Here is a 19,121-nt window from a genome sequence, read left to right on the forward strand (position 1 = left end):
AACGCGGGGTGTAAACATATGGTAATGAGCCCAAACAGCCCTTCACACCCCTCTCCACCCCCTGTTCGTAGTGTACACATTTCATGCGGAATGTGGCCGTGCGTCCGGCTCGCACATGCGCAGAGACGCCTCTGCACATGCGCAGACACAAAACATCGGCGGCACGAACGCACGCGGATATTACCGCACCAACCAGAATAAGGGCCAATGTAACTTGCTGTGCTGTATTAGAAGCTGTAATAACTACTGTATATAAATAATACTTACTGTAAGTAAGAACCAAACTGACCCTTTGGCTTTACATGGCCCATGTGGGGCCAACACTGCATCTCATGGTCTTCACACTTTATTTTTAAAATATCTTGGTTCCAGTTAAACAATGGTTTCTATAGTTGGGTACACATTAGACCAGGGGTTCTTAAACCATTTTGCTCTGAACCCTGTTAGACAATAGAAAATTATTAAAGCACCCCAGCAAGTTACCACTGAATGGTCTCCACTGGATGGAAGAGGGAAGCAGTGGGTGTTAACTTAATACGTTTTTTTCCCTGTTTCCCCCTCATAAGATACATTAGCCAGATGGTCAGCAACATAAAGTCGAAAAGGGGGTGTGGCCGTGAGTTGCAGCCGGCAGCTCGTCACTTCCCGGCTGTTCTCGGCGGAACGAGCCCGACAGCTAGTGATGTCGGGCTCGTTCTGCCGAGAAACCCTGCTCAATGCTGTCGGGGAAGACAGCATTGAATAGGGCCCGGCGAGCATCTCCCTGACAGGAAATGCTCGCCGGGGATTGAATATCCCCCTTAATCTGTCAATATTCACCTGAATTAAACTTTTTTTTGTATCGAATGATGTCGTATGGATGCTAAACGGTTGTTAAGTCGACACTATTAATGTCGACATACATTGGGTCGACACAAAAAAGGTCGACATGCCTAAGGTAGATGGGGTAAAAAGGTCGACACAATCATTAGGTCGACGTTGGGGAGGTTGACAGTCAAAAGGTTGACATGGGTTTTTCCCGTTTTTTGAGCGGACATGTGCCGGCAGGCTGTTTTTCATTCTCTACCATCCACTAGGTTGTAATATAATGGTGTGTCAAGTGGACGCGGTTCACCGATACGGTGAAACGAAATTCGGGACAAAAAAAAAAGTGAAAAACCTATGTCAACCTTTTGACAGTCAATCTCCCAATGTTGACCGTTTAACCTTGTCGACCTTTTGTCTGTGTCGACCTTCATTGGTCGACCCAATGTATGTCGACCTTAATTTGCTCGATCCAATGTCCCATACCCATATGGATATCAGTGCTTTGCTCTAATGTCCTGCTGAAGAGAGAACAACGCTCTTGCGGCATAATGTAACTTTACCATCTATGACCTAATTAAAGGTGGTCATTGCTTATTGTAACGTATTAAGTGCAGCAACGATAAAATATAATGCCACAATTTGTATATATATATATATAAATAACAGCAATCGAGTGGCACTCTGGATACTTCCTTGTAAATAAACAGCAGACACTGTAGTCAATTTCAACGTTTCATTTCTTTATAGAAATTTCGTCAGGATACAAATAGAGCTTACATTTACACCTTATATACCGACAGTCACCAATCACCAAAGTGCGGCAATTTCCCGATTCCCGCGCTGCAAGAACAAACGAGTGACGTCATCAGGCCGCTCCACGGCGTTCGTTTGGGAGCGTCAGGTCTGTTGTCATGGAAACAACACCACGCTATCCCTTCACTACCGCCGGGCTTATTGACCTAATCACGTCCACCTGTCAGTGCTACAGCGGGGTTACCAGAATTTTAAGACAATAAATATTAAATAACAAAAATAACCAGAGAGCAGCAAAACAATTATAAAGGATAAAAGTGTGATTGAGAATACAGTACATAATTCCATGAAAGTTCAAACAGAATAATTCATAGACAAAATTCATGAAGAGAAATTTTTTTAGTCATAATTACATATCATTTCATAAAGCAGGTAGCCCTTACACACACATGCAAATAATCCCTCCAAACCCGGAGTGACCAGATGCAATAATGTAAACAAGAGCCACCTGTAAATGCAAGCAAGAAATTTCTAACTAAATATTCACAAAAATGGCAAAGGATCGTGCATGGACATTTTTAATTCAAACAGCGTCGATATCCAATCCAATCAGCGCAATAAATCAATTTGTTACGCTGAAAAACATTGAAAAATTATGAACAAATGTATACAATTATCTATATGTATAATAAGAGGTTATCACAGACAATGATAAACGTTGCTGTATATAATACAATGCTTATTTAAAACAAGACAAAGTCATATTTTCATTTAAACCGCCAGGGAAAATGACTTTCAGGCGGTGTATCCATGAGGTCTCTAAGCGCAATAGCGCCGCATTTCTATCGCCACCACGTAGGGACGGGGCTACCCAATCTATCATCCGATATTTAATCGCATGCAGATTGTGACGTGCCTCAACCCAATGTCGGGCAACGGGTTGTTCACTACCACCCCTCTCAATGGCACCCCTGATCGCTGATCTGTGTGCCGTCATACGATCTTTAAATTTACATACAGTCTTACCAATGTAAGACAAGCCACACGGGCAGATTAATTGATAGACCACATGTGTGGATTCACATGTGAAGTGTGTTTTAATTTTGTATGAGACACCATTATGCATGAAAGTATCACCTGTTAACAAATATTTACATGTTACACAAGGGCATTTGTAACAACCTGGACGATTTTGTGACAAAAAATTTTTTGGGTTGGCGATCTTTTTCTTAGTTACGTCTGCCTTGACCAATAAATCTCTCAGATTTCTCGGTCTGGAGTAACAGGGCATAATCTGTGTATCAGTTAACCCCAAGTCTACATCTGCTTGTACAATCGGCCAGTGTTTGCGTACTTTTTTGATGACTAGATTAGATTGGCAATTATATTGATTTACCCAGGGGAATTTATTACTCAAAGTTTTGGGTGTATTCTTTTTCAATAATTTGTCCCTAGGTATATCCAAGACTTTCTCTTTAGTTTGTAACAGTTCAGATTTCTTGTACCCCCTCTCGATAAATCGAGAGATTAGTACATCAATCTGATCCGAAGCTGTTTTAGGATCGTCATTAATACGTCGCAGACGTAACATCTGAGAATAAGGTAAGCTGTATTTAAAATTTTTAGGATGACAGCTGGTGCTGTGTAAGAATGAATTCCTATCTGTGTCCTTAGAATACACAGTAGTATGTAAACGGCCATTCACATTGGAAATCCTCACATCCAAGAAGTCCACAGATAAGCGGTCCATCTTAAATGTGAGTTTCACTGGGCTGTCGCTCTGGTTATGCAGATTGACAAGCTCAGTGAACTCTGCATCAGTGCCCCCCCAGATCATCATGAGATCATCGATGAATCTGGTATAGAACAGAATTTTTTGCGAAATAGACACATCAGTGAAAAAAATTGCTTTTTCGACTTCAAACATATATGAATTGGCATAGGCCGGTGCCACCGCCGCCCCCATGGCACAGCCACGTGTCTGGAGGTAGAACCGCCCATCAAAAATAAAGAAATTTTTTGTTAGGATCATTTCCAACATCAGCAACAAGATATCTATCTGCATTCCATCAAAAGTATTGTCAGATACTAACAGTCTGTGAACCGCCTGTAACCCAGCTTGATGCGGTATAACCGTATACAAGCTGGTTACATCCGCGGTAATTAGCCAAACATCATCCAAATTACACTGTAATGCACATAATTTGTTAAGCAATGTAGTCGTATCTAGTAAGAAGTTGGGATGCTTCTGAACTAGGGGCTGCAAAATAGTGTCAAGAAAAACAGAGGTGGGCTGCAATAAACTACCCCTGGCCGATATTATTGGCCGACCTGGTGGAGGGTTTACACCCTTATGTATTTTAGGCAGCGTATACATTAGGGGAACCAAAGGAAAGGGGGGGATCAAAACATCAAACATTTCATCAGTAATTACGCTAGCATCCCTAGCAAGAATCAACAATTCCCTGAGTTCTCTAGAAAAAACAACAGTGGGATCCCCACTTAATCTCGTGTATACCCCAGGTTCCTCAAGCTGGCGAGTAATCTCTCTCTTATAATCCTCAATGTCCTGTAACACAATGGCTCCCCCCTTATCCGCCGGGCGAATAATAAGGGAGTCATTGGAACGCAGGGCAACTAGTGCTTTCCTTTCATCAGCTGAAAGGTTGGAAGGTACCTTCTCAGAAGATTTGACGCAGTCCTTGACATCTTTGTCAATCATTTTCATAAAAGTCTTAATTCCTGCGTTGTTAGAGAGCGGGTCGAATTTCGAAGGAGGTTTGAATTGCCTCAATTTATCTGGCAATTTTACCGCAGGAGTGGTCGACATGCTGACAGGGGCAGGTGTCGGCTTATTAAAGAAGTGTTCTTTTAACTTGAGTTTACGATGTAATTGTTGTTTCTCAATGTCCCATCTCAAATCGTTAAATTGTTCCGACGGAACAAAAGATAGGCCTTTCGCCAATAAACTCAGTTCATTTTTGCTAAGTTCATAGCTGGATAAATTGAATACTACTTCCTCTGACCTGCTGGTGGTTTCTTGCCTCTGCCGGTGGTTTTGCCCTCCGCGTCTGGTAGGTCTCCTTTGCTCTTTTTGCGTGTGAGAACCCCTAAAGGGATAGAGGGGCCCCTGTAACGACTCCGTTTACTCTCTCCTTCACTCGCAGTACTAGGACACTCAGTGGAGGTGTCAGTGTCAAAGGCCGTTCTTGGGGCTCTGTGACGACGAAAAAAAGGGCGTCGATTATTTTCATTGTTGTTACCTGACAACCATCGATAGACTTGATGATTATCATAGTCCTTTTCCACCTTCAACAATTTTTCTTTTTTAAATTTTATTAAGTCCTGCTTATATACAGTTAATTGGGATTCAAGCTTTTCAAGCCACGCAGTCTCCTTGTCTGTAGATAAGATTGGCAGAAATTCTTGCTCAAATTTATTAATCTTGACCTCTGATTTCGCCACTTCCTTATTCGATTGATCGATGATCAGGAGGATCAGATCCGATGAACATTTATTCAGGATAGAGATCCATTTCCGACAGAAGGCGGGGTCTGATCTGCCGATTGTGGGGCAATTCCGAATTCTCAAGCCCCTTGGGATTTTTTTGGAGCGAAAATAATCACTTAAAGTGATAGCGTGGAAATCAAAGTCAATTAATTTTTTCTTCATCCGTAATAAGTCAAAATATAATGACTCAGGCGTACGGGCTTCTGCTACTTCAAGTAATTGTTTCTTGCGCAGAATGGGTTCTGTATCAGACTCTGAATAGCTGAAGAACTCCTGTAAAGGGACCAGCAAATGATTAAATTGTTCATTAGGATCCATGCTTGATTCCGCCATAGTTTGAAATTTAGCAGAAAGGTCCTCATAAATTGTTAATGCTGGATAACACCCGTGTTCACCTTGTAGTGATGTGAAGAAAAGAGAAATCACACAGTGAGTGATGGTCCTGCGAATAGGTAACGGATCCACGTGCCTTGGTCTGGTTCAGTCCAAATGTCCAATAGGGCTGTTCCAATGTAGAATAGATAGATGACCCGGCACTGTGTAAGATAGGGGATACTTGATCCGGTGCCCCCACTTCCAAATAGGATAGATAAATAACAGCAATCGAGTGGCACTCTGGATACTTCCTTGTAAATAAACAGCAGACACTGTAGTCAATTTCAACGTTTCATTTCTTTATAGAAATTTCGTCAGGATACAAATAGAGCTTACATTTACACCTTATATACCGACAGTCACCAATCACCAAAGTGCGGCAATTTCCCGATTCCCGCGCTGCAAGAACAAACGAGTGACGTCATCAGGCCGCTCCACGGCGTTCGTTTGGGAGCGTCAGGTCTGTTGTCATGGAAACAACACCACGCTATCCCTTCACTACCGCCGGGCTTATTGACCTAATCACGTCCACCTGTCAGTGCTACAGCGGGGTTACCAGAATTTTAAGACAATAAATATTAAATAACAAAAATAACCAGAGAGCAGCAAAACAATTATAAAGGATAAAAGTGTGATTGAGAATACAGTACATAATTCCATGAAAGTTCAAACAGAATAATTCATAGACAAAATTCATGAAGAGAAATTTTTTTTTTTTTTCAGCGTAACAAATTGATTTATTGCGCTGATTGGATTGGATATCGACGCTGTTTGAATTAAAAATGTCCATGCACGATCCTTTGCCATTTTTGTGAATATTTAGTTAGAAATTTCTTGCTTGCATTTACAGGTGGCTCTTGTTTACATTATTGCATCTGGTCACTCCGGGTTTGGAGGGATTATTTGCATGTGTGTGTAAGGGCTACCTGCTTTATGAAATGATATGTAATTATGACAAAAAAAAAAAAAAAAAAAAAAAAATTTCTCTTCATGAATTTTGTCTATGAATTATTCTGTTTGAACTTTCATGGAATTATGTACTGTATTCTCAATCACACTTTTATCCTTTATAATTGTTTTGCTGCTCTCTGGTTATTTTTGTTATTTAATATTTATTGTCTTAAAATTCTGGTAACCCCGCTGTAGCACTGACAGGTGGACGTGATTAGGTCAATAAGCCCGGCGGTAGTGAAGGGATAGCGTGGTGTTGTTTCCATGACAACAGACCTGACGCTCCCAAACGAACGCCGTGGAGCGGCCTGATGACGTCACTCGTTTGTTCTTGCAGCGCGGGAATCGGGAAATTGCCGCACTTTGGTGATTGGTGACTGTCGGTATATAAGGTGTAAATGTAAGCTCTATTTGTATCCTGACGAAATTTCTATAAAGAAATGAAACGTTGAAATTGACTACAGTGTCTGCTGTTTATTTACAAGGAAGTATCCAGAGTGCCACTCGATTGCTGTTATTTATCTATCCTATTTGGAAGTGGGGGCACCGGATCAAGTATCCCCTATCTTACACAGTGCCGGGTCATCTATCTATTCTACATTGGAACAGCCCTATTGGACATTTGGACTGAACCAGACCAAGGCACGTGGATCCGTTACCTATTCGCAGGACCATCACTCACTGTGTGATTTCTCTTTTCTTCACATCACTCTAAGGTGAACACGGGTGTTATCCAGCATTAACAATTTATGAGGACCTTTCTGCTAAATTTCAAACTATGGCGGAATCAAGCATGGATCCTAATGAACAATTTAATCATTTGCTGGTCCCTTTACAGGAGTTCTTCAGCTATTCAGAGTCTGATACAGAACCCATTCTGCGCAAGAAACAATTACTTGAAGTAGCAGAAGCCCGTACGCCTGAGTCATTATATTTTGACTTATTACGGATGAAGAAAAAATTAATTGACTTTGATTTCCACGCTATCACTTTAAGTGATTATTTTCGCTCCAAAAAAATCCCAAGGGGCTTGAGAATTCGGAATTGCCCCACAATCGGCAGATCAGACCCCGCCTTCTGTCGGAAATGGATCTCTATCCTGAATAAATGTTCATCGGATCTGATCCTCCTGATCATCGATCAATCGAATAAGGAAGTGGCGAAATCAGAGGTCAAGATTAATAAATTTGAGCAAGAATTTCTGCCAATCTTATCTACAGACAAGGAGACTGCGTGGCTTGAAAAGCTTGAATCCCAATTAACTGTATATAAGCAGGACTTAATAAAATTTAAAAAAGAAAAATTGTTGAAGGTGGAAAAGGACTATGATAATCATCAAGTCTATCGATGGTTGTCAGGTAACAACAATGAAAATAATCGACGCCCTTTTTTTCGTCGTCACAGAGCCCCAAGAACGGCCTTTGACACTGACACCTCCACTGAGTGTCCTAGTACTGCGAGTGAAGGAGAGAGTAAACGGAGTCGTTACAGGGGCCCCTCTATCCCTTTAGGGGTTCTCACACGCAAAAAGAGCAAAGGAGACCTACCAGACGCGGAGGGCAAAACCACCGGCAGAGGCAAGAAACCACCAGCAGGTCAGAGGAAGTAGTATTCAATTTATCCAGCTATGAACTTAGCAAAAATGAACTGAGTTTATTGGCGAAAGGCCTATCTTTTGTTCCGTCGGAACAATTTAACGATTTGAGATGGGACATTGAGAAACAACAATTACATCGTAAACTCAAGTTAAAAGAACACTTCTTTAATAAGCCGACACCTGCCCCTGTCAGCATGTCGACCACTCCTGCGGTAAAATTGCCAGATAAATTGAGGCAATTCAAACCTCCTTCGAAATTCGACCCGCTCTCTAACAACGCAGGAATTAAGACTTTTATGAAAATGATTGACAAAGATGTCAAGGACTGCGTCAAATCTTCTGAGAAGGTACCTTCCAACCTTTCAGCTGATGAAAGGAAAGCACTAGTTGCCCTGCGTTCCAATGACTCCCTTATTATTCGCCCGGCGGATAAGGGGGGAGCCATTGTGTTACAGGACATTGAGGATTATAAGAGAGAGATTACTCGCCAGCTTGAGGAACCTGGGGTATACACGAGATTAAGTGGGGATCCCACTGTTGTTTTTTCTAGAGAACTCAGGGAATTGTTGATTCTTGCTAGGGATGCTAGCGTAATTACTGATGAAATGTTTGATGTTTTGATCCCCCCCTTTCCTTTGGTTCCCCTAATGTATACGCTGCCTAAAATACATAAGGGTGTAAACCCTCCACCAGGTCGGCCAATAATATCGACCAGGGGTAGTTTATTGCAGCCCACCTCTGTTTTTCTTGACACTATTTTGCAGCCCCTAGTTCAGAAGCATCCCAACTTCTTACTAGATACGACTACATTGCTTAACAAATTATGTGCATTACAGTGTAATTTGGATGATGTTTGGCTAATTACCGCGGATGTAACCAGCTTGTATACGGTTATACCGCATCAAGCTGGGTTACAGGCGGTTCACAGACTGTTAGTATCTGACAATACTTTTGATGGAATGCAGATAGATATCTTGTTGCTGATGTTGGAAATGATCCTAACAAAAAATTTCTTTATTTTTGATGGGCGGTTCTACCTCCAGACACGTGGCTGTGCCATGGGGGCGGCGGTGGCACCGGCCTATGCCAATTCATATATGTTTGAAGTCGAAAAAGCAATTTTTTTCACTGATGTGTCTATTTCGCAAAAAATTCTGTTCTATACCAGATTCATCGATGATCTCATGATGATCTGGGGGGGCACTGATGCAGAGTTCACTGAGCTTGTCAATCTGCATAACCAGAGCGACAGCCCAGTGAAACTCACATTTAAGATGGACCGCTTATCTGTGGACTTCTTGGATGTGAGGATTTCCAATGTGAATGGCCGTTTACATACTACTGTGTATTCTAAGGACACAGATAGGAATTCATTCTTACACAGCACCAGCTGTCATCCTAAAAATTTTAAATACAGCTTACCTTATTCTCAGATGTTACGTCTGCGACGTATTAATGACGATCCTAAAACAGCTTCGGATCAGATTGATGTACTAATCTCTCGATTTATCGAGAGGGGGTACAAGAAATCTGAACTGTTACAAACTAAAGAGAAAGTCTTGGATATACCTAGGGACAAATTATTGAAAAAGAATACACCCAAAACTTTGAGTAATAAATTCCCCTGGGTAAATCAATATAATTGCCAATCTAATCTAGTCATCAAAAAAGTACGCAAACACTGGCCGATTGTACAAGCAGATGTAGACTTGGGGTTAACTGATACACAGATTATGCCCTGTTACTCCAGACCGAGAAATCTGAGAGATTTATTGGTCAAGGCAGACGTAACTAAGAAAAAGATCGCCAACCCAAAAAATTTTTTGTCACAAAATCGTCCAGGTTGTTACAAATGCCCTTGTGTAACATGTAAATATTTGTTAACAGGTGATACTTTCATGCATAATGGTGTCTCATACAAAATTAAAACACACTTCACATGTGAATCCACACATGTGGTCTATCAATTAATCTGCCCGTGTGGCTTGTCTTACATTGGTAAGACTGTATGTAAATTTAAAGATCGTATGACGGCACACAGATCAGCGATCAGGGGTGCCATTGAGAGGGGTGGTAGTGAACAACCCGTTGCCCGACATTGGGTTGAGGCACGTCACAATCTGCATGCGATTAAATATCGGATGATAGATTGGGTAGCCCCGTCCCTACGTGGTGGCGATAGAAATGCGGCGCTATTGCGCTTAGAGACCTCATGGATACACCGCCTGAAAGTCATTTTCCCTGGCGGTTTAAATGAAAATATGACTTTGTCTTGTTTTAAATAAGCATTGTATTATATACAGCAACGTTTATCATTGTCTGTGATAACCTCTTATTATACATATAGATAATTGTATACATTTGTTCATAATTTTTCAATGTTTTTCAGCGTAACAAATTGATTTATTGCGCTGATTGGATTGGATATCGACGCTGTTTGAATTAAAAATGTCCATGCACGATCCTTTGCCATTTTTGTGAATATTTAGTTAGAAATTTCTTGCTTGCATTTACAGGTGGCTCTTGTTTACATTATTGCATCTGGTCACTCCGGGTTTGGAGGGATTATTTGCATGTGTGTGTAAGGGCTACCTGCTTTATGAAATGATATGTAATTATGACTAAAAAAATTTCTCTTCATGAATTTTGTCTATGAATTATTCTGTTTGAACTTTCATGGAATTATGTACTGTATTCTCAATCACACTTTTATCCTTTATAATTGTTTTGCTGCTCTCTGGTTATTTTTGTTATTTAATATTTATTGTCTTAAAATTCTGGTAACCCCGCTGTAGCACTGACAGGTGGACGTGATTAGGTCAATAAGCCCGGCGGTAGTGAAGGGATAGCGTGGTGTTGTTTCCATGACAACAGACCTGACGCTCCCAAACGAACGCCGTGGAGCGGCCTGATGACGTCACTCGTTTGTTCTTGCAGCGCGGGAATCGGGAAATTGCCGCACTTTGGTGATTGGTGACTGTCGGTATATAAGGTGTAAATGTAAGCTCTATTTGTATCCTGACGAAATTTCTATAAAGAAATGAAACGTTGAAATTGACTACAGTGTCTGCTGTTTATTTACAAGGAAGTATCCAGAGTGCCACTCGATTGCTGTTATTTATCTATCCTATTTGGAAGTGGGGGCACCGGATCAAGTATCCCCTATCTTACACAGTGCCGGGTCATCTATCTATTCTATATATATATATATATTTTTTTTTTTTTTATAAAACTTTTTTTTATTGAGACATTACAAGTGTTTACATGGAACATCGTTTTGTCATAGTCGTAAACATTAAAGTTCCATACAACAGATAAATACAATGGAGTATTTCTTTGCGTCCAACCGTCTAATTATACCTTGATTTGGTCCTTATTTAGACAGTGTCTGTGATCAATGTGAGCCAAGAAAAGAATACAGAGGTGGAGCCCTCTAGTGGCCAGGAACCAGAGAAGAACCACTCTAATAGCAGTACACTGTCAGACAGGAGACTCAGCAACTCCAGCCTGTGTAGCATAGAAGAGGATCACAAGACCGTATATGACATGGTGCAGAGGATTCTCGTGTCCACACGGGGATATGTGAACTTTATCAATGAAGTCTTCAGGCAGGTGAGTGTTTATGGAAAGTTACTGATGATTTAGTATATGTACGGCTCTGCAAACCACTTGTTGCACCTTATAAATAAAATGTAGTAAAAAATAATCCCTTCACATAATTTGTTAACCCAGGAGTAGATAAAGGCTCCAATATCAATCTTAGTTTTTTATTTGTGATGTGCTTCAAATTGTAGATGTGAAAATAGTGTTCATTTTTGTTATTGCTTTGGATGTAGACATTTGTATTTAAGGCAGTGTGCATATACAGTATCACACAGCTGGTAGTTTTAGATCCCACTGAGAAAAGCAAGTAAGACCTTTATGGGTTTTGCTTGGAAAGGTACTACAGTCGGCTGGGACGGGCACAGGAAATTTTAGCATGCACATATTGAGGAATCTTTAATAATGGCAAGAAAACGGTGATGCTTTCATTAAGTAATTATAAACTTAATGTATTCAGTGTGCATTAAGGATATAAGGGCAGATATTTTTACAGTTTTCCTTTGTCTAGTATTTTACTATTCTCTTTTCCCTTTCTACTAGGTTGTGTAACCTTCCATGTGTCCATAACCCATTTTTTTATTTTTATTCTTGAAGTATCCAAACAGTGCAGAAGTTACGGATTTAATGCTGAATATATTTTTGAAAAATGTCATCATGCCATCTAGTGGTCAAAAATGAAAGTTTTCCAAACGATTTATGCCCTACTGTGTTAATGTCTATATATCCACAGTCAGTGTAATTTTTAGCAGTACTGCCTCACCATAAATAAGGTCTTGGGTTCAAATCACACCAAGACCCTATACCGTTGTTCATTTGCTTCGGCTTCCTTCAACAAACTTAGCAGGAAGTTGATTTTATTCTAACAAATACATTTGACCTCCTGCATATTTGTGGTATTACTCGTGGTAGGCAATGTTTCACTACAGGGAGCCCAGAACTGTGCATGCTATATACCCACTGGATAAATCAGTTAAGTGGACCTATGCTCTCGAGGCTGGTAATCATTTATTTCCTCTCCCCTCCTACTATAGTGTTGACCTCTTTTCTGATAGGCGCCTCAGGGGAGTGGAGTGCTAGATTTAGTCAAGGCTGCAATTTAGCAGCAGCATTCTTTACTGCAGGGACCTGTGCAGGAGTATAGTGTGTGTGGAGATGATATCCCCACTCAGTGGCACTGCCACACTCAATAAATGGATACCCAGTCTTTTGTGGGAAAGATACAAATAATCTTTACTTTTTAATATAAGACCATACTACACGTTAAAATTTACACATTATTACATATAAATTATTACACTCAAAAAAGACATACAAGACATACACCATAAAACATATAAGGCATGGGCTGGCTATGAGGCTTGTATTTGCATATACTGTATCTATATGAGGCAATAATCTTGTTTAATATTGAGCAAATAGTTACCAGTCCTCCTTGTAATCAGCAACTCGTGCTGTACTGGGTGCGGGTCACCAAGTCCTATATCTGAGACTTTTTGCTGCTATATGATGCTTACTCCCTGCTTAGGGAGGTCGGCTCCAGGTGCTGGTTTCTCCCACAATGTCCAGATCTCCACCGGGATATTTGTAATCCAAGGGTATAGTAGACTGGATGTCTATGCAGCTAGAGCGGGCTCCAAGAACGCGTTTCTCCGCCTCCTTTACTACTCGGCGGCTTCATCAGCTGATGTAATAATGTGTAAATTTTAACGTGTAGTATGGTCTTATATTAAAAAGTAAAGATTATTTGTATCTTTCCCACAAAAGACTGGGTATCCATTTATTGAGTGTGGCAGCGCCACTGAGTGGGGATATCATCTCCACACACACTATAGTTCTGCTTTTTCCACAGAGATTCACAATCTCTCTGTAAAGGTGGCAGCAGCCATACTCAAACTATATATTTAATAAAGGTAGGTCAGATCCCCCAGTGAAGACAGCCAGCACTACTGAGTGATTTATTCACTCTCTCCCCTCCCCCTTTCTTCCCTTGGTTAATTGTAACCTGTGCAGGAGAACCCAAATTCTGCAGGTGCCCCATCAGTGACCATCCCCTCCAAACCTTAGGAAGCTTTTTAGTCAAATAGAGCCTTGACTCTGGGGGGTATTCAATCCCTGGTCAAGACTATTGATCCATCCCGGCAGCTGGGACCCAGGCACGTTTATGTTTTGCTTGACCGCATATCGCCACACGGGATTCAATATTCCACCTGGCAATCAACGAAAAGGGGGCATGTCCACTTAAACAGCCTTGGATTGTTGAGATTCGGCAGTGATCGCGACAATTCATGGCCATTATCGACAAAACGGGCCCAACAACTTTTAAAGTCGGCCCGTTCTCTCGATCTGCCTCATCAATCCTGTCGGGCAATACAACATTGAATAGGCTCCTTCAGCTATTTCCCCCATCGGAATACCCCCTAAGGCTTAAGAGGGATGTAGAAGCAAGAGACTAGCGTGCATTTTGATAAATGAAGGTCAATAGTTCAATATATTGGGGGGGGGGGGGGGGGGTTGGGGAGCGTTTTTTTTCTGTGATCACCCTTTTTTGCTGGGAGCATGATTGTAGGAGACAGGGAAGTCCGTTTCTATCCAGCTCCTGTCCTCCATAGACTATTTCCTATTGGTAAGCAGAAAATAACATACAGAAATACAGTATATATACATATAACCATTGAAACATGAATCCATGTTAAATTAAAATATATACATAGTAGTTACTGTATTTTGGGATATATTTGTTGGTCTCTCACTGATATATTTTACATATTTTACATTTTACATCTTAAGGTTTGCAATTTCTGTAGTTCGTTTTACATTTTTCTATTTATTCAGAAATGTTCTCTGTTCTGGACTTTCAATGCAATGTGAATGGTTTTAGTACTGTCACATTGAGCACTACATTCTGCCAGACATCTGTGCTGATACTGATATTTCCTACAGAACACAGTATCCCAATTGTTTATATCTGGATACTGGCTAAAGAAATACTTTAACAAATCCAATCACTTTGCAAAATGTTCATAGTTAAGATGAACTCCTGTCTTGATTAGACATGATATTTTGCAGCAGTTGTGGATACTTTAACATAAGTGTTCATTCTAGCACCCGCCATCTTTGAAAACCCATGCAGTTCCTCTTCCCTGCCTGCGGTGTCGCTGTCTGCTGTAGTGCTTCTAGCACAGTGTGGTCTGTAGTATATCAGCACTGATATGCAAACCAGAAATACCACAGCAGACAGCGACACCCCAGGCAGGGAAGAGGAACTGCATGAGTTTTCAAGGATGGCTGTTGCTAGAATGATTAATAATGAGCACATAATGTTTTGTTAATGGCACTTTGACAAGCAGCCTGGTCCTCTTTCTGTTCTCCTAGGCATTCCTTTTACCTGCCTGTGATGTTTCTGCTACAAGGAAGGTTGTGAAAGTGTACAGAAAATGGATCTTACAAGATAAACCTATTTTTATGGAGCAGCCCTCAAAGCCACCTTTTGACCACGCGAATGTGCCTGTTTTTGAGTCTGTTTTTGAGTCGTCTGAAACAGAGACGGATAGCAAACAGGTAATGGATAGCTCGGATTTTTATTCTTAGCTATAATAGACAATTTCATGAATCCTTTGCTTTCACGTTGTTTACCTGTATTTTCTTACAAATATTCCAGTTAGTTACAGTATTCTGTTTGGTGCCTTCTGGATCAACAAAATTCAGGGTAGTAGAGAGTGAGCAGTCTAATTTATAATACTCTCCTATAACATTGTGCACCCCACTGCCTCCATATGCTATTTATTTGATGATCCAGATGGAGGCAGACCTCCTCCTGTGCAACAACCTCATTTTGATTAGGTTTGGATTGCCTAGTATGAATAGCACACTGGTCAGGAGCCAATGAGCATCGAGCACAGGCACAGGGCCGCGAGGAGTGGAATCAGAGCAGCAAAGGTTATAGATACACTCTATTAGTATAGGATATCTTTCGAAAATTTAGGCAATAAGAACATTATAACCAAATTACAATATTTTAGGTATATATATATATATATATGCTTTACCTTAACGTTAAGTCTTGCGTTTTCCTTTTTAGTGTTTTTTCTTTTATCTGCTCCGTGACTATGTCTTGTGCCAGTGGTTATTTCTGTAGGCTCCATCATTCCCTTACAGCTGTATTGTCTGGAAGCTGAGCCCAGCTTGTGTCTTCCCCACTGTTGTTATGTCTATAACTCAGCATCACCATGCAATTAATATGTGCTGACATTTATTAAAGGTTGCCCCAGAACAGAGCGGCCACAAACGCTCGTCTAGCTGGGGCAGGACGTACTCTTTCACCAGCGCTGTGAGTCGGGGATGCGTTTGTGAGGACGAGAACATGGATGTGAAGGCTGGGGATCAGGCCGCGCTGCAGGTAACTTGGACATGTCAGGTGACACTGCCAGGTGATAACATAAGATGTATGAGTAAAGTGACAAAACATATTTTGGTCACTTCTGGATTAATATCATAAAATGCAACAAATGAAATGCTTTGTTGACCAAACATTTCTAGTTTATTCCAGTATTTATCTACAAATATGGGCATCATTATCATTCATAAATAGGTTTTCTCTTTCAATGGTCCTGGTGACACAGCTCAACACTGGGATGTAGGAGGGTCCGAAGGAGCCAGGCACCTATCCTAAAGCTTTAGAGGGTAGGCTCCTCCCCTACTGCATCCCTGGACTCTTCAGTTCGTGTTAGGTGCCCACTGGAGTGGGTGCTATTCTAAAGGGCTGCAGGAGCAGCCGAAGAATTAGAGTAGTTAGGGGATTTTTATTATTTTATTAACTATTACCCTAGCTAGGTAGGCACAGTGTGAGGATTTTCATAGTGAATCCTCACACTGCTAGCGCAGCAGGAGCTGACAGAAGCGCGTCCTGTCAGCTCTCTGTGCACAGGGTAGACTCTGTCTGGTCTCCCTGTGCTGCGCTTACAGCCTCTATTAAGAGGCTGCCTGGGCTCCGGAGTAGCCTGAAACCGGCTCCACATTTAGGTGGGGATCATGGGGGACAGGCGCTCCGTGATGGCGGCGGCCATTTTATGCGGAGCTTACACGCTGAGCTCCTGACTGAGAGGACAGCAGCGCTGTGACAGGCATGTTCCAAGTGGTCCCCATTTGAGGGGGAGATACTGGAACAAGGAAATCCTACCTAAGGAGCGGCTAGCTGGGGGTGGTTGGCGCCAAAAGGTCACGGACCCCGCAGCAGCAGGGACTTTGGTCTCTTCCTTCACTCTGACTTTGGCGCCTTTCAGAACGCTTGCAGCGGAGCTGAGCTGGCTTATTGATCCTGGCAGAGTGACTTGGATTTCCTGGGCATCGCTTCCCCGCAGTTGAAACCTACAGACAGCTAAGTGATTGGGTGCATTGACTTTGTATAAACGCTTGTACAATTGTTTGCACTGTGTATATTGAGATATATATATATACGCTTCACTTGCATCATGTCTGAGCATCAGGCTGTGGTTTTGGGGGAGGGAGTCCTTAGTGCACTGAGCGCGTGCAATGTTTGCACACAAAAGTTTGTCCCTGAGCAGATGGCCAAGGGGGGCTTATGTATTACTTGCGCTGATGTGAGACCCATGGGCAGTGAACACCATAGGGGAGAGCAGAGTGAACCTGCGTGGGCCAGTGCCCTAGGCAGGTCGGTAAACGCTTTGGTGCAGCTTCTGGACAGGCAGAGTGATGTGCTGGTAGAATCACAGAGACCTATGCCATCATCTCAGCAGTCGTCTGGCTCCTTACCTCTTACCCAGGCAGATCCTGCACTTATTCAGGTGATGCAGGATACTGCTAAGGGGATCAACAGATTCAGTGAAATACTGGACAAAATGGATGAGGTTACAGGGACCCCTAAAAGGTCTTATGCTATGCCTAATGTGTTAGAGGAAGAGGAAGGAGAGTATACTGACACACCCTGGGACCAGGGTGATGATTTTGAAGAGACCTCTGCTGCTGGTATAGAGGATCTTATTGTGGCTGTAAAACAGGCGTTAAAACTGTCTGTTGAGGATAAGACCCCTGTTAAGGGTGTTTTTAAGCGACAGCGAAAGGAGGCTGTTACTTTTCCCTCAGATGAGGGGTTACAGGAACTATTGGAAGGGGCTTGGAAAACCCCAGATAAGAGGCTACAGATGCCTAAAAGATTCCTTAGTCTGTACCCCATGCCGGAGTCTCATTCTGAACTCTGGGAAAAGGTGCCTGTTGTGGATGCTTCTGTGGCACGCTTATCAAAAGCTACGGTATTACCTGTACAGGGTGGTGCAGCTTTTAAAGATGCTGTGGATAAAAAGCTAGAGGGAAACCTCAAGGCTATTTTTGAAGGGGTGGGGTTTACCCTGCGTCCCCTTATTGCTTCAGCCTGGGTCTCTAAGGCCATTATAGAGTGGGCTGGTGAGCTATGCACCATGCTGCAGGCTGACCACGGTGCTTTGCTGGTAGCAGAAAAGATTAAGGCCGCTGCAGAATATGCGGTGGAAGCAGAGGAGGAAGCTCTTAAAATGGCTACCAGAGTATCCACAGTCTCCATAAATGCCAGGAGGGTACTCTGGCTTAAGGCCTGGGAAGCGGACAATGAGTCCAAAAAGGCCTTAGAAATGTTAGCTTTCAAGGGAAAGTTACTTTTTGGTTCTGAGCTTGAGGAGATTATAAAACAAGCCACAGGCGGCAAGAGTACGTTTCTGCCGGCCTCCTCAACAAAGCAGTCATCCAGATTTGCTGCTTTTAGGCCGTCCTTTCGGCCCTCCCCTAGAGGTGGTGCGTCCTTTCGGGGACAATCGTTCAGGGGAAAGTTCCAGAACTCCAGGGGCAAATCCCAAAGGTCCAAGTTTGGCTCTTTCAATAAGAAGCCTGCCTCTAAAGGAGAGGAAAAACCCTCCGCATGACTGCCAGGGGTTCAGCCCGGCAGGGATAAAGGTGGGGGGGCGTCTTACACACTTCAGAGACGCTTGGGCTTCTCTAGACCAGGATACCTGGGTCTTAGAGATTATTACCCAGGGTTACAAAATCCCTTTCAGAGGGCGGCCTCCAAAGAGGTTCATCCCCACACCCATACCAAAGCAGGCGCTCCTGCGCACAGCTCTTATGAGAGCGGCTCATTCCCTTTTGGAAAAAGGGGTGGTAGTCCCGGTTCCCAGGGCAGAGTGGAAGAAAGGATTTTACTCCACGCTGTTCCTGGTGCCCAAACCAGACGGGTCTTTCAGACCAATACTAAATTTGAAGTCCTTAAATGTTCACCTTTGGGTAGACCATTTCAAAATGGAGTCTTTGAGAACTGTACTCCTGAGTCTGGACCAGGGAGAATTTCTGGCGTCCATGGATGTCCAGGACGCATATCTGCACGTTCCCATTCACCCGGAACATCAGATGCTGTTGAGATTTGCCATAGGAGACCTGCATTTACAGTTCCGGGCGTTACCCTTTGGCCTAGCAACCGCGCCAAGGGTATTTACAAAAATAATGTCTGTGATGGCGGCAGTGCTGAGGCTCAGGGGAATCACAG

General features: G+C 42.4%; 1 protein-coding gene across 3 annotated transcripts in view; it reads left to right on the forward strand.

Moving 5' to 3' along the window:
- RALGAPA2 (Ral GTPase activating protein catalytic subunit alpha 2) overlaps positions 1–19,121 on the forward strand; it is a 323,658-nt gene that overhangs the window by 66,914 nt on the left and 237,623 nt on the right. For all 3 annotated transcript variants that reach the window (XM_083175921.1, XM_083175922.1, XM_083175923.1), the window contains exons 10-12: positions 11,375–11,605; positions 14,969–15,154; positions 15,855–15,992. In XM_083175921.1, coding sequence (XP_083032047.1) covers positions 11,375–11,605; positions 14,969–15,154; positions 15,855–15,992 — 555 coding nt within the window. The remainder of the gene's footprint in view (positions 1–11,374; positions 11,606–14,968; positions 15,155–15,854; positions 15,993–19,121) is intronic.

The sequence above is a fragment of the Crinia signifera genome, chromosome 3, assembly GCF_055691185.1.
Source record: "Crinia signifera chromosome 3, ASM5569118v1, whole genome shotgun sequence".
Lineage (NCBI taxonomy): Eukaryota > Metazoa > Chordata > Amphibia > Anura > Myobatrachidae > Crinia > Crinia signifera.